Source organism: Sceloporus undulatus, chromosome 9, assembly GCF_019175285.1.
Source record: "Sceloporus undulatus isolate JIND9_A2432 ecotype Alabama chromosome 9, SceUnd_v1.1, whole genome shotgun sequence".
NCBI classification, from domain to species: domain Eukaryota; kingdom Metazoa; phylum Chordata; class Lepidosauria; order Squamata; family Phrynosomatidae; genus Sceloporus; species Sceloporus undulatus.
This window is the reverse complement of record NC_056530.1, coordinates 29,069,854-29,084,312: the sequence shown is the minus strand read 5'-3', so window position 1 is coordinate 29,084,312 and position 14,459 is coordinate 29,069,854. Positions and strand designations below refer to the sequence as shown.

At 43.7% G+C, this 14,459-nt stretch overlaps 1 protein-coding gene across 2 annotated transcripts in view; it reads left to right on the top strand.

Moving 5' to 3' along the window:
- MACROD1 (mono-ADP ribosylhydrolase 1) overlaps positions 1-14,459 on the top strand; it is a 326,473-nt gene that overhangs the window by 284,719 nt on the left and 27,295 nt on the right. For both annotated transcript variants that reach the window (XM_042439246.1, XM_042439247.1), the window contains exon 5: positions 5,590-5,706. In XM_042439246.1, coding sequence (XP_042295180.1) covers positions 5,590-5,706 — 117 coding nt within the window. The remainder of the gene's footprint in view (positions 1-5,589; positions 5,707-14,459) is intronic.

The following is a 14,459-nucleotide window of genomic DNA, read 5'->3' as shown; positions in this document are numbered from 1 at the left end:
CTTCCTAAGTTGTTCCTCATAGGGCATAGTTTCCAGGCCCTTCACCATTTTAGTCGCCCTCCTTTGGACACGCTTGAGTTTCTCACCATCCTTTTTGAGTTTAAGTTTCCTTAAAAAGATAAAAATGGCAGGGGTGAATAAAGAGAATCAAGCTACTTCAGAATAGAAATAGGGATTGGGGACAGGAGAAGAGCAGGAGATACTGACATCTTGTGACTGCCGATATTTCTATAACGTTTTGCACTGGGGAACTTAGCGGGATTGCGATGTCATTGATGGGTTCCCCTGTCAATGAAAAGGGACACCCTAACTGTGCTTGGAAGACACAGAACCTATGGGACGGAGGTGGTGGCATGCGCTGTGTTCTGGGCCTTCAAGTCCTTTCCAACTTATGGTGACCCTATCGGGTTGTCTTGGAAAGATGTATTCAGAGAATGTTTGCCATTGCCTTCTCCTGAGGCTGAGAAAACGTGACTTGCCCAAGGTCACCCAGTTGGTTTCATGGCCAAGCTGGGACTCGAACCCTGGTCTCCAGATTCATAGTCCAACACTCAAACCATTATGCTACACTGGCGTGAACTAAGTATCAGAAGTGGAAGTCTAGACCTCCCTTTATGTGAACTAAGTATTGCCAAAGCCACATTTTCCTGGGTCCTGGGTCTAATCTCCTCAGATGCCAATAGACTGTCTTCCTTCAATGTTGGTCATTGACCATCATCCTCAAGCACCCAACTTGGAAAAGTTAATTTTTTGGACTACAGCTACAAGTATCCCCAATATGTATGACTGCAAGCCATGCTGGCTGGTGCTTCTGGGAACTGTCATCCAAAAAAGCAGCATTTTCCAAGCTGTGCCCAGCATCAGCTGCCTGGTGGTCTTGGTTGTTTGAAGAGTGTGGGTTTAACCCAAAGCCCCTAGTTCAAACCTTATGAACATAAACTCCACAGAAGGATAGGAAGAAGGAGAATTTATCTCCAAGCTTTTCATCAGTTTTGAGAAAGCAGCTGCATGCATTGCTCCCCAGTCTACAGTCTTCCCACTGGATTTGCTATATCCAGGCTTCCCTGTCTGATCGCTGTGGTCAATGCATGCATTTTCCTCTCCTCTTCTGTGAACATGCGAAAGAAGCTGGTCAAAAAATGGCTATTGCCTCTGTGTCTTTTTATCGACTCCCCTCGGAGTGCCGAGAATAAAATATTGTTTTATGGATTAGGAGATGTACTGAGAATGAGCTAATAATGGACCTCCTGATCAATGCCTCTCTCTAATGGACTCGAGAGTGGACAGCAAATCACCCTTTAGGACATGGACGACCAAGCCAAGCTCCTCATCCTCTCTTACTATGCACATTTGTTGTTGTTATGCGCCTTCGATTCAGTTCCAACTCATGGTGATCTCTCCTTAAAGTTCTCTTGGCAAGATTTATTCAAAGGTGATGTCTCACTGCCTTCTAAGGTTTCCATCTCTGAACAGGGATTTGAACCCTGAACCCACAGGGTCTTAAGTCAAACACTCAAACCGCTATTCGATACTGGCGTATATGTTATCCGCACAGGGAGATCTAAAATGGTGGGATTGGGTCAAAAAGCTGTTGCATCCAATAGCCTGTCTTCCCCAAGGAGTCCCTCCATGATTCTTTTCGAAGGAGTTTATCACATGAGGGACTATTGCAAGTATAAACAGTGAGTAACCCGTCATAATCCCGCAATTGCACTAATGGTTTTCATACAACACTGGGTTCAAAGTGTTATTATCCCAGGAATAACCCATGATAATCACACAATTGCACTAATGGCTTTCACACGACGTTGTGTTCAAAGTGCTGTTATCCCAGGAATAACCTGGGATAATCGCGCAATTGTGCTAATGATTTTCACACTATGTCAAGATGAAACATGATTAAAGTGCCGTTATCCTATGAATAACCAGGCAAGAAGCAGCAACAACTGATTCATGGGATTTTCCCGTGAATGTGTGTTTTGCTGGTTATTGCCTGGTTATTCTCTGGTTGTTCATGGGATAATGCCTCTTGTGTCAATCGCATTTTAATCTCAATTGCACAATTTTGACAGGTTGATTATCCAATTTCCCCCCGTGTGATAAACTTCACATTCTCCTCATTGACGTTGGTTCTGACTTTGTGTAAATGAGGCAGCATGGCATAGTGGTTTGAGTTTTGGCCTACAGCTCTGGAGGCCAGGGTTCGAGTCCCAAGTCAACAACTCACTGGGCAAGTCACATACTCTCAGCCTCAGGGGAACCTTCTCTGAACAAATCCTGCCAAGAAAACCCCATGATAGGCTCACTTTAGGGTCGCCATACACCAGAAATGACTTGAAGGCACACAACAACCAATGGTCTTGAATATGGGATGGGTTGAAATGTGGGATGTGGGCCTTTTCTTTGCTTGAATAAATATTGGGGGAGACCTTCCCTGGCATGTAGTCTCAATCAAACCTTACCAAAAGGCTCAGATCACAAAATCCAGAATGTAAGAGGAAAACGCCAGACTTCACAAGCGAGTATAGTAGAAACGGAGCCATCTCCCAGTAGGGGAGTTTGGCACACAGAATGCCCCAGGTTCAGTTTCCATTTTCAACAAATGCAAAAGTGATTTCTTTGAAGAAAGGAAAGGTATGTGAAGTCAGGAGGCTCAGCAGTACGAAACAAAAATTGCAGAGGTCCTTTGGATCAAACAAAGAGAAGAGTAGCAATCCTTTGAGGCAGGAATTGGACTGTAACTCCCAGCAGCCCTAACCAATTTGGCCAATGCTAAGTTGCAGCATTTAGAGGGACACATAATTTCCGCTCCCGATTTAATCGTTTAGGGCATGCCAGGCAAATTGTACAAGTAGGTTGTACCAGCTCTTCTATCTATGAACATATCTTGCAGACATCTTTTTCTCAGCTAGTCTCAAAGGCATACCAAGATAATAATAATAATAATAATAATAATAATAATAATAATATGTTTTATTTATATACCGTACCGCTATTCCAAAGATCATAGCAGTGAACAGCAAGTAAGCTAATTAGCAAATAAGCTATTTTGCCCCCAACAGTCTGGGTACTCATTTTCGCGACCTCAGAAGGATGCAAGCTTGAGTCAAGCTTGGGCCCTTTTGCTGGTCTTGAACTCGCAACCTTCTGGTTTCGAGTGAATGGCTACAGTACAGGCATTTAACCACTGCGCCACCGGATCAAGGTGACCAGACATCCTCCTTTTCCAAGATATGTCCACCATTTCAATCCTCTGTCGAGGAGGAATTTCAAAATGTCCTCCATTTTGAGCATGAGAAAAAAAGCATGAATTTATATTTCTGTGAGTGTGTCTAGTTTTTATTTTGGCACGTCTTCCATTTTTGTTTCAACTTCCTATGTTTTTGTCCTCCTTTGTGGTTTGGACATCTGGCCACCCTGACCATGATCCTTTTGCATGATGCATGATATGTATTTGACTATATCTTTCCTTTACTATAACTGCAAAGAAAAGAGTCTGACCCGCCATTGTTAGTTTAGTTAACATTGTTTGGCTTTCATATTTAATAGTACAGTGGACCCTTGTTATCTCCTGGGGTTTGGTTCCAAGATCCCCCATGGATAACAAAATCCGTGGATGCTCAAGTCCCGTTAAATATAATGACATAGCAACATGGTGTCCCTTATAAAAAATGGATATTTGAAATTTATACTTTTTTTGAACATTTTCAAACTGTGGATACTTGAATCTGTGTATGAAAAATCCGTGTATAAGGAGGGCTGACTGTACAGTCTTAAACCACCGTCCCGATCATGCTTGTGTTGCAAAAATGACCAGGAAAGTTGTCCGCCATTATGGAGATGCCCACTTTCCCCGCCGACAGAGAGCTACTACTGGCAGTATTCTTTTTGGCATTGGCTGGTATAATGCCCTGCAATGGGGCATTTCACAGGCAATACCAAGAGGAGTCAGTTTTGCACATTTGGGAGCCAAAGCTGCTCCATTCCACCACAGTAAGGCCTATGCAAGTCTGAAGTTGGTATGCTGCATATGCTCATGTATAAGTCTAGAAATTTAGGTTAAAAAATTGACCCAAAAAAACTGAGTTGACTTATCCATGGGTCAATGTAAGTACTGTATTTTAACGCGCATATATATATATATATGGTGAAAGGCAAGAGTTTAATCTGCCCTGGAAGCCCTGACCACCTTCAGCTCTCTCATCTATCCAGCCTTTAGTTTGCACAAATAGTTATGCCCACAGGAATCTTGTAAGTTCTTTGGCATTATTTTCCTTTACTTCGTCCTTTAAATCCTTCATGGATCATATCAAAACCCATAATTTTTGCCCCCAAACCTGCCCTAGACTTATACATGAGGTCAACTTATAGTAAGTTTTACCCTCGACTTATTCATGGGTCATATCGAAATCCATAATTTTGGCCCCAAAACTTGCCCTCGACTTATATATAGGTTGACTTATAGTCAAGTATATATATGGTAGTTAATCCTCTCTACTGTTGCTTTCAAGGAATAATCTAGAATGCAAAAAGCTGACTTTTTTTTGCAGTTTTCCCACCCACCCACCTTCACCTTCTGCATTGAGTTAGCAGGGCATGTTTGACTGATAGCGTGACATCCAACGTTCTCCAAACAGGTGCATCAGAGTTTGTAAGGAAACCCTTTGGAAAGTCAAGTGGATGAGCGAACGCGTCTTCAATAAGCAGAGGGCTTCTTCAGAGAGCAAATTTTGATAGCTTGAAGAATGTTAACGTTTGCTGTCAGCAGTTATGTCTATTACGCTTCCTAGATAAGAATCCAAAACAGATGGTGCATTCTACGACTGAGTCCAAAGTAGATGGTGTATTCTAATAAAAGATTGCATCCGGGGGGGAAAGGCAGGGTGTGAATTGAATAAATATAAAAATAAGATAATATTGGTTGTGCAGATGTAATTTTCTATGTGTTTTTCTGATGCATTATCATTGCTGTTATTTATCATTAAATATAGTTTCAAGGAGCAGGTGATGTGACGGATTGTTGTTTTGTTGTTGTTGTTGTTGTACCTTCAAGTCATTTCTGACTTATGTTGATCCTAAAGTGAAGCTATCATGGGATTTTATTGACAAGCTTCTTCACAGGGGGTTTGCCATTGCCATCCTCTGGGGCTGAGAGAGTGTGACTTGCCTAAGGTCACCCACTGGGTTTACATGACCGAGCCGGGATTCAAACCCTAGTCTCCAGAATCATAGTTCAATGCTCACACTGGATACACTGCTCAAAAGTCACATTTAGTGCCAGTTAACAATACTGGATTCAGTACACATCTAGTCAGGCTTGATATGGTTAGAGCATTAAACTGGGGTGTGGGAGATGCAGATTCAAGTCTATGCTTAGGTATGAAACTCAGACAAGTCACATGTTCTGTGCCAAGCCTACCTCACATGGTTGTCATGAGGATAAAGTGGGAAGGAAGCCATGAGCACCACTTTGTCAAAGGAAAGGCAACATGTTTGTTGAACTAGTACATAAAACACTTAATAAATCCTGTGACATCCCCATTCTGATTCTTGCATTAATAAGGCATTTTTTAAACATTGCTTTTGCAGTGGACGGGTGCATCCATCGTGCCGCTGGGCCTTTGCTCAAGGAGGAATGCCGCACCTTGAACGGCTGTGAGACCGGCAAGGCCAAGATCAGCTGTGGTTACCGTCTGCCAGCCAAATGTAAGTCACTGGCGCATGCCAAGCTTCACAGGGCAGGGAGCACTTCTGGATTCAGTTAAACGTCTTAAATCTTCGCCCTGTAATTTTTTGCACACGTTGTAAATGTCGTAACTGTCGCTGACCACAGATACAAGCCCTGAAGAAAACTGTCTCACGATGCATGCAAAAGCATCTCTCTCATGGTCTTTCCCCCACACTATTGTTGTACTGAAAGAACAGGAAATATTGATTAACTCAGAAAATATATATGTGTGTGTGTAATGCATGTGTTTATGTGAGAGGACTGTGGTTTTTTTTAGCATATGTAATACCGCACATTGCAAGAATTCCTTATCTCCAAAAACTGGAGAAATTGGTGTTTCCTGCTGAGCTGCCATTTGTTGCATGGGTTCGCCTCCCATCATGAAAGTTGGCATTAAAATCCCATTGTCTTTCCTGCCTCTTCCTCACAATAGTTAGTATTTTCTTCTCCTCCTAGACACATCTCTTTTTCTTCCACATTCCTCCCCAATAGGCTTCTCTGTCTGAGAACAAGCGGTGTGTGTTAATGAAAACCTGCCTGGAGAAACGTTGCTCTCACACTTTCAGTCTGATAATGCAGCTGCGGAGGAAGATGGAGAGGGTGCCTTGAGAATAAGAACAATAATGTGCAAAAGCGGGGAGTGGAGATGGCAATTCAAAGCATCCCCCCAAAACTGGGGTTGAGAAGGGAGTCAGTCACTTACATCTTTTGCACTGAGAGATTAGCGTCTGTGAATCGATTCAAAACCGATTTGCCATCCCCACTACGTTTTAAGGCAGCTTATCTCTCTGTTGCATTTAAATCCGATTTGAAGTCCCATTTGTCACCGTTCTAGGTCAAAATGGAGGCACCACCGTTTCCTGAATGGTGGCTGCATGACCCGATTTGATCCAATAACGCATTCACGCTATCGGAAATGCAGATCGTTGCACTTCCTAAAAAAAGGACCGCTAAGGGATCCAGTGCCAAATGCACCAGTTTAAATGGGCTTTTCGGTGCCATTGCGAACGACCCTGAAATTATCTGGTTTCCACGCCAGGTTATTTTTGTCATGTGAATGGCCCCAAGGTGTAAATGATTTGGCTGTGGTGGACATGATGGCGGGTCTAAGTGGACACCTCTTTGGACAGACTTGGAGAGGGGCATTTGGGGCTGCGTTCCTTTCCCAATAAATGCAATGGGAATGCAAGCCATTGCTTGGGAGGGATTTTGTATATTGCTGAAATTGGCACATTTCTGTCCTTTCTGTGGAGGAAAAGCAAGTTTCTAGACTTATGGCTCCAGAGATAAGACTTAAATGCATAAAGGTAAAGGTAAAAGTAGCCTCTTGACACGAACCTCTAGTTGTAACCAACTGCAGGAGACTTACGGCTCCAGAGATAAGACTTGGATGCATGCACCTTATTAAAAGGTTCAGAGAGCTGGGGGGGGGGGCTCTGTTCTTAAGGCCAAGTACGTGCTAAATTAAGGTAGAATTCAAAGCTATAGCTGCGTTAGTCTGTAGAATCAGTATGCAGAGAGATCTTATGGCACCTTTGAAACTAAGTGAAAGACAGAAGTTAGCAGCATGGACTTTCCTAGACTTCAGTCTACTTCCTCAGATGCAAATGTAAATGCATCTGAGGAAGTAGACTGAAGTCTACAAAAGCACATGCTGCCAACTTCTTTCTTTCATAGCTTTTGGTGGGTTTTCCGGCTATGTGGCCATGTTCTAGAAGAGTTTATTCCTGACGTTTCGCCAGCATCTCTGAATGCATTCGCTGAAGATGCCGGCACAGAGGCTGGCGAAAAGTCAAGAATAAACTATTCTGGAACATGGCCACGTAACCCGAAAAACCCATAAAAAAACTATGGATGCTGGCCGTGAAAGCCTTCGTCTCCTCCAACTCTATGATTCTATGATTTCACATTCTTTCTTTCAGTTAGTCCCAAAGATGCTAAATTAAGCAGTGAAAGACATGCATTGTTAGTATGGATACTTTTGTTTTTATAACATAGAGTGTTTTAACAAGTGTCGCTTAAGAGCACTTTCCAGCTCCTCTCCCGGAAGGGATTCTTCATAGTTTGAAGTCTTCAAACGATGGCTGGGTAGCCATCTGTTAGCAATGGTCAAGGTGGCTTTCCTCCACCCAGAATGGAGTTGGACTAAGTGACTTTCTGGCCGCTGCTCCAGCATTATGACTCTGAGGTCCTAAGTAGGCAGGCAAGCCAGCATATTTTCCTTTACGCTCAAGAAGGAGAGCTGACATTTAACACAAGAAGAGTGATAATGTGCATTAACTGAGTCAGGAAATGGGAGGGGGACAGATATTCCCAAATGAGCATTAAAATGCTTCAAAATGCATGCTTGATGTCTGCCTGAATGTAGGTTGTTAATTCAAGTTGCCAACGTAACTTCGCCATCTGGAAGTAGGGGAGCGCTTGAGAATACAGAATGTGGCAATCCCTAACTTTGCTTGTCCCATTTGTCTGATACCTTTCCGTCTGCCCAAAGAACTGAGAGCAGCATTATGGCCTTACAACAACCTTGCGAGGTAGGTTGATACGGATAACCAGTCGCTCAGGTCCAAAAGTCTATGCGGCAGTACAGTAGTCTGTAAAAGAGTCAAAAGGGTTTGTTGGGATCTGCTGGGGTTTAGTTCTAGGATCCCCCCGTGGATACCAAAATCTGTAGGTGTTTAAGTCCCATTAAATACAATGCATAACAAATATTTTAAAATGCATATACATTTTTAAAATACAATGCATAACGTATATAAAATGGCAAAAACAAGGTTTGCTATAGTTTGTGAATATTTTAAAGCTGTGGATGCTTGGATCCGTGGATGAAAAAACTCGTGGAAATGGAAGGCTGGCTGTATTTTATTACAAATTTCACCTCTTGTCAAATTGGCATTAGTTGGTCTTGTTTAAATACAGTAGGCCCTCCTTATCCACAGATTTTTTAATTCAAGCACCCATGGATTGAAAATGCTAAAAAAACATGATAAATTTCTAAATAGCAAGCCTTGATTTTCCATTTTATATAAGGGACACCATTTTGCTGTGCCATTATATTTAATGGGACTTGAGCATCCATGGATTTTTTTATCCATGGGGGGGTCCTGCAACCAAACCCCAATGGATAACAAGGACCCTGTACAACAAAAGCCTCTGTTTAACTTAAGGGATGAGTATATAGAAATGGGTTTTATATAGACAACAGGAGCAGCAGTTCCTTTTTGTTTCCTCTATGAAACAAGCCATAGCATGCTTCCAGTCATGAGAGCAGAGAGTGGACTTAGTTCTCCTGCATAGAGAGTAAGCTATCATTCAAATACAATTGCAATCATAAATGTTATTACAAAACCTCATGATTACAGACATCTGCAATTTAAAATGCTCCAGATGTGTTGCAAAGGCATTTTTTTTAAATAGATTTTTAATTGCATTTAACTTTTAATTTTATTATTAATCACAAACACAGAAAAAGATTTGGGTAAGCCATTCACGTCAAATAATGCAAAAATAAGAAGGGAACGAGGAAGAGATCTAAGGGAAAGAGGGAATCAGAGGCGAATCCTAGCCTTCTAAGAACATGCACTGGAAGAAGCTGCGCACATCAAACTGATGTCTACAGAATGCACGTCTCCAGGGATGCAGGCTGAATGTGCTCATATTTGTCTGCTGTGCGCTCACATCGAGGCATACGCACCTCAAATAGGGACAAAGACTGCAAAGCATTAATCCTTTTTATGGTTGTGGAGGAGCTGCTGGCGTACCATGTGTTTAGCAATCCCGACTGTATTGTGGGTCCCACAGTCTGTTGCTTACAGGTGACAGAAGGTTTCAGACAGAAGCACTCTCATTTAATAGTGCTCCGGGAATTGTGGGACCCTCTAGATGTTGTTGGACTGCTCCGCTTTGCAGTCAGTTGTGCAGAATGCTGGGCATTGCAGTTCCAAGACCACCTGGAGGGCCACATCATTCCAATCCCGACCCTGATTTAAGACGAGATGTACATACAGTGGGCCTTTGGCATCCAGTGTTTGGTTCCAAGACCTCTTGTGGATACCAAGAGGATTCCATTAAATACAATGCAATAGTAAAATGGTGTCCCTTATATCAAATGGACAAATCAAAGTTTGCCTTTTGCCATACACACAGGCATAAATTCAGTGGGCCCTTGGTATCTACTGGGGTTTGGTTCCAGGACCTCTCATGGATACCAAAATCTATAGGTGTTCAAATCCCATGAAATCCAACTGCACAAAATAACTGACCAAAACCAGCAGTCCAAAGATGAAGAAAAGGCCTGCAAGGACAAGGGGACCTTCAGAACATGTCTTGAAGGCATGGCTAGAAGGTTCTGATGGACCAATGATGGAAGCGTATTCCAGAGATCCAGAGGGTATGTGCATTGAAGAAGTTACCTGCTAAGTTATGGCGACCCCATAAATTTCATGAGATTTTCATAGGAAGGGAATACTTAGCGGTCGTTTGCCACTGCCTTCCTCTGAATGTCTCCTACAGTCTCCCTTCCACAGGAGAGCTAGTGTGGCTTAGCGGTTTGAGTGTTGGACTACAACGCTGGAGATCCAGGGTTCAATTCTTCACTCGGCCATGAAACTTAATGGGTGCCCTTGAGCAAGTCACACTCTCTCAGCCTCAAGGTAAGACAACCGCAAACCTCCTCTGAACAAACCTTGCCAAGCAAAATCCAAGAGGCAACCCTCTTGTGTCTAGCCCACAGCGGATTGCTTTGCACAAAATCCATTCCTCCCCCCAATACCTTTGTTGGGATGGTTCTTGTATCTTGTGCCATCCACCCCTGTTGTCAATTTAAAATAATTCCATGCTTAAAAATCAAACCATGAAAAAACAACCCAGACATCAAAGGAGCCCATAAATTACATCCAAATCCTAATTATTGCAATCACTCCAGTTTTAATGAAGTAAAAGGGGAGAGGGCAAGGGGAAATCTTCCCGCTCTTGCCCCACCGCATTGCAAAAAGCCAGCTCTCATCTCATCCTCTTTTTAAAATAATTTGCAATTGGCATTCTCTCTGCTCAAAACCAGCCCTCCTTAATAAAAAATAAAATAATTAAGCAAATGAGGCAATGGCAGATTAATCAAAGTCCCATAAATACGGCTCTTAGCTCATCAATGGCTAAGTGAGCAAACGGAGAGCGGCTTACTTAGAGAAATGGCGAGGTCTAAATGAATCTATAGCTGGGCGGATGAAAGACACACAGAGTGGCTGGGTTTGTTTGCTCTTTGCATGAATTCCAAAATGCTGTAATAAGGAACGTCTTCTGGGAACATCAAAGTCGCTCTTTTCTGCTCTTTAGAATTGACTCGGGATGGTTTGGCTGGAAGAAACATTAAAGGTCATCTTCTCCAACCCTCCCCTGTGCAATGTATGATCTTCTTATTTTTGGCCAAACTGTACCTCTTCAGTACTGCATCGCTGTAGCCAGAAAGTGAGATGGAAAATTCACTATCTAATTCTAAACCTTACCCTTAATCTTTGGATTTATTGTAAGACTATCAGGCATGGCTGGTCAACCTGTAGCCTCCTGGACATAAATAATAATAAATAATAAATAAAATTTTTATTTATATCCCGCCCTTCCAAGCGATCAGGGCGGCTTACAGAGGGCACCAATGTGCAAACAACATACAAGGTTAAAAACATACAAACACAGCAAGGCTTAAAAACAATAAAAAGCCCCCCTTAGCCCAACCTCACGGCCACGGGAGAGGAGGGAGGCCCACAGGGTATTTAATCGGGGAATGCCTGATTGAATAGGAAAGTTTTGAGACCCTTCCTAAATTGGGCCAGGGTGGTAGATGAGCGGAGCTCCGTGGGCAGCGTATTCCAAAGGGCTGGGGCAGCCGTAGAGAAGGTCCTTCTTGCAGTAGAAGCTAACCTGGCCCCAGGCACCTTCAGGAGTTGCTGCCCAGATGTTCTGAGGGTGCGAGGCGGAATGTACGGAGAGAGGCGGTCCTTCAGAAATCCTGGGCCCAAGCCATTTAGGGCTTTATAGGTAATAACCAACGCCTTATATTGAGCTCGGAAGCGGATGGGCAGCCAATGGAGATCTTTAAGCACAGGTGTTATGTGGCTGGCCCTGGGAACGCCAGTGACCAGCCGAGCTGCCATGTTCTGCACCATTTGCAGCTTCCGAGTTTGGTATAAGGGTTGCCCCATGTAGAGTACATTACAGAAATCCAGTCTCGAAGTTACCAGAGCATGTACAACAGTTTCAAGGTCCCTCTGGGCCAGGTATGGGCGCAGCTGGCGAATCAGCCGAAGCTGATAGCAGGTACTCTTGACCGCCGCATTCACCTGAGCAGTCAGGTGAAGCGACGAGTCAAGAAGCACCCCCAGACTGCGAACGGAGTCCTTCACGGGGAGCGTGACCCCGTTCAGGACAGGTGGAACCACCGCCATTCCTGGACCAGGGGAACCTATCACTAGTACCTCCGTTTTCTCTGGATTTAGCTTGAGTCGGTTTTCCCTCATCCAGCCCATTACTGACTCTAGACTTGCCACGAGAGGAGAGACGCCATCCCCAGTCACTGCATCAGTCGGAGACATAGAGAAAATGATTTGGGTGTCATCAGCGTACTGATAACCCCGCGCCCCATGTCTCCGGATGATCTCTCCCAACGGTTTCATGTAAATGTTAAATAGCATAGGAGACAGAATGGCTCCTTGAGGGACCCCGGTTTTAAGGGCCCTTGACTTGGTTGCAAAAGCCCTTTGCAAGGAATCAGTTTACAAGTCCAGGGAGGGTGAACTTGTCTATCCCCAGCTGGGTAGGAGAGAAAAGACAGAGAAAGGAGGAGTTTTAGAAAGATCTTGTAGCACCTTTGAGACTAACGGAAAGAAAGAAATTGGCCTACGAATGCTCATGCTGCCAATATCATTCTTTCCATTAGTCTCAAAGGTGCTGCAAGATCTCTCTACAGAAGGAAGACCTTGGCAGAGCAGGGATTGAGTTGAAAGAATGAGTAAGACTGTCCACATTTGCCAGAAAGTGAGCCACTTTCTCTAACCCTCCACCCCCAAAACTGTGACATAGAGACAATAAAACATGGCCCCGCTTGCAAGGATGGTTGAGCTCAGCGCATGTGAAATACACAGCAATGGCCATACTGTAAATTCGAAGGATTTCATGGCTGGCATCCATAGTTTTTTGTGGGTTTTTCGGGCTATGTGGCCATGTTCTAGCAGAGTATATTCCTGACGTTTTGCCAGCATCTGTGGCTGGCATCTTCAGGAGAAATGGCAATACTGTTGTTGGCTTTTTTCTCATTAAACTGCAGACTTGGAGATAAGTAGACAGAAAGAACAAGTCTGGTGAGATATTTCTAGGAGCAGATATCAGTGTGAGGTGGGAATATTTTTGGTACGTGATAAAGGACTGATATGCTTTACTTGTTAGCTGTTTTACCAATTGGGGGTGGGTGGGTCTGAAACTAGTTTGCCTAAAGGCTACTTATCACATAGCTTTTTGTGGGTTTTTCGGGCTATGTGGCCATGTGCTCGAAGAGTTTGTCCCTGACGTTTCACCAGCATTTGTGTCTGGCATTTCACAGAATACTGGCATGGAGGTGAATGGGATTTATAGACTGTGTGACCCTTGCTCTCAACCAAGGTTCTTCCTCTCAACTAAGGACCACACAGTACAGTATATATATACCCCACTCTCTTCCATGCCAGCATTCTCTGAAGATGCCAGCTACAGATGCTAGCGAAACGTCAGGAATAAACTCTTCTAAAATATGGACACATAGCCCAAAAAACCCATGGAAAACTATGGATGCCAATCGTGAAATCTGAACATGAAACTTTTCTGGTTCCTCTCCTTACTCATTCTGTGCCCAACATAGTAACAGGAGGCACAGGGAAGGTTTTAAGTCTGGTAAAAGCAAACAAAACATTCCTTGAATATTGCGTTCACCCTTCTCTCCCCCCCCCCCTTTTCCCTTTTTGACGCTCTAGACATTGCAGTCTGTTTGGCTCCAGCTTTATTGTTTGCATCTTTGAGAAATTACTGTATTACCTGAAATCAGTGATTGAATGGTTTTACTCAAATGGTGGACTCACTCTTGAATTCCGAAAACAGTAGCTTAAGGGACTGTATCAATGCTGGAAGGGGCTTCTCTCATCCCCCTGTGTTTGGAGGAATGCCATAAAGTAGCGTAAAAAGCACAGTGTAAACAAAAGCAGATGGCTAAAGTGCGCAAGCCAACTCTGGACCAAAGGGGAAGATAGTAAATCCATTCGTTTCATGGCTAAGCAGTAAGCAGAGTTGCCAGGTTGGTACCATTTCAAGATCCTGAGATTTTTCAGGGCCTTGGTGATATCATTAAGCTTGGTACATTAAGCATCAACCGCCGTGGCGTATTCTCACACCCCATTGAAAACAATGGGGTGCATTCTCATGGCACCATATGTTTAACTGTCATGCAGCTTCAGCATAAGCTTGAAGCCACATACATTGCACCCGTGTACGGTGTGGGCACACTGTAATGGGAGAGGTCTCGATCGGGTTCGGAATGCCTCTGATCTGGGCATGGAGCTGTGTGATAATACATGATCCCAGTCCAGTCTCAGCCCCTGCCCAGATCGGGGGAAAAGCAGTGCAATAATCTCCATGGTTTCCAGGCCCTTCACCGTTTTGCTCTGCCTCCTCAGACACTGGAACAGTGAACACAACATTGGGAGTCTCAGAAAGA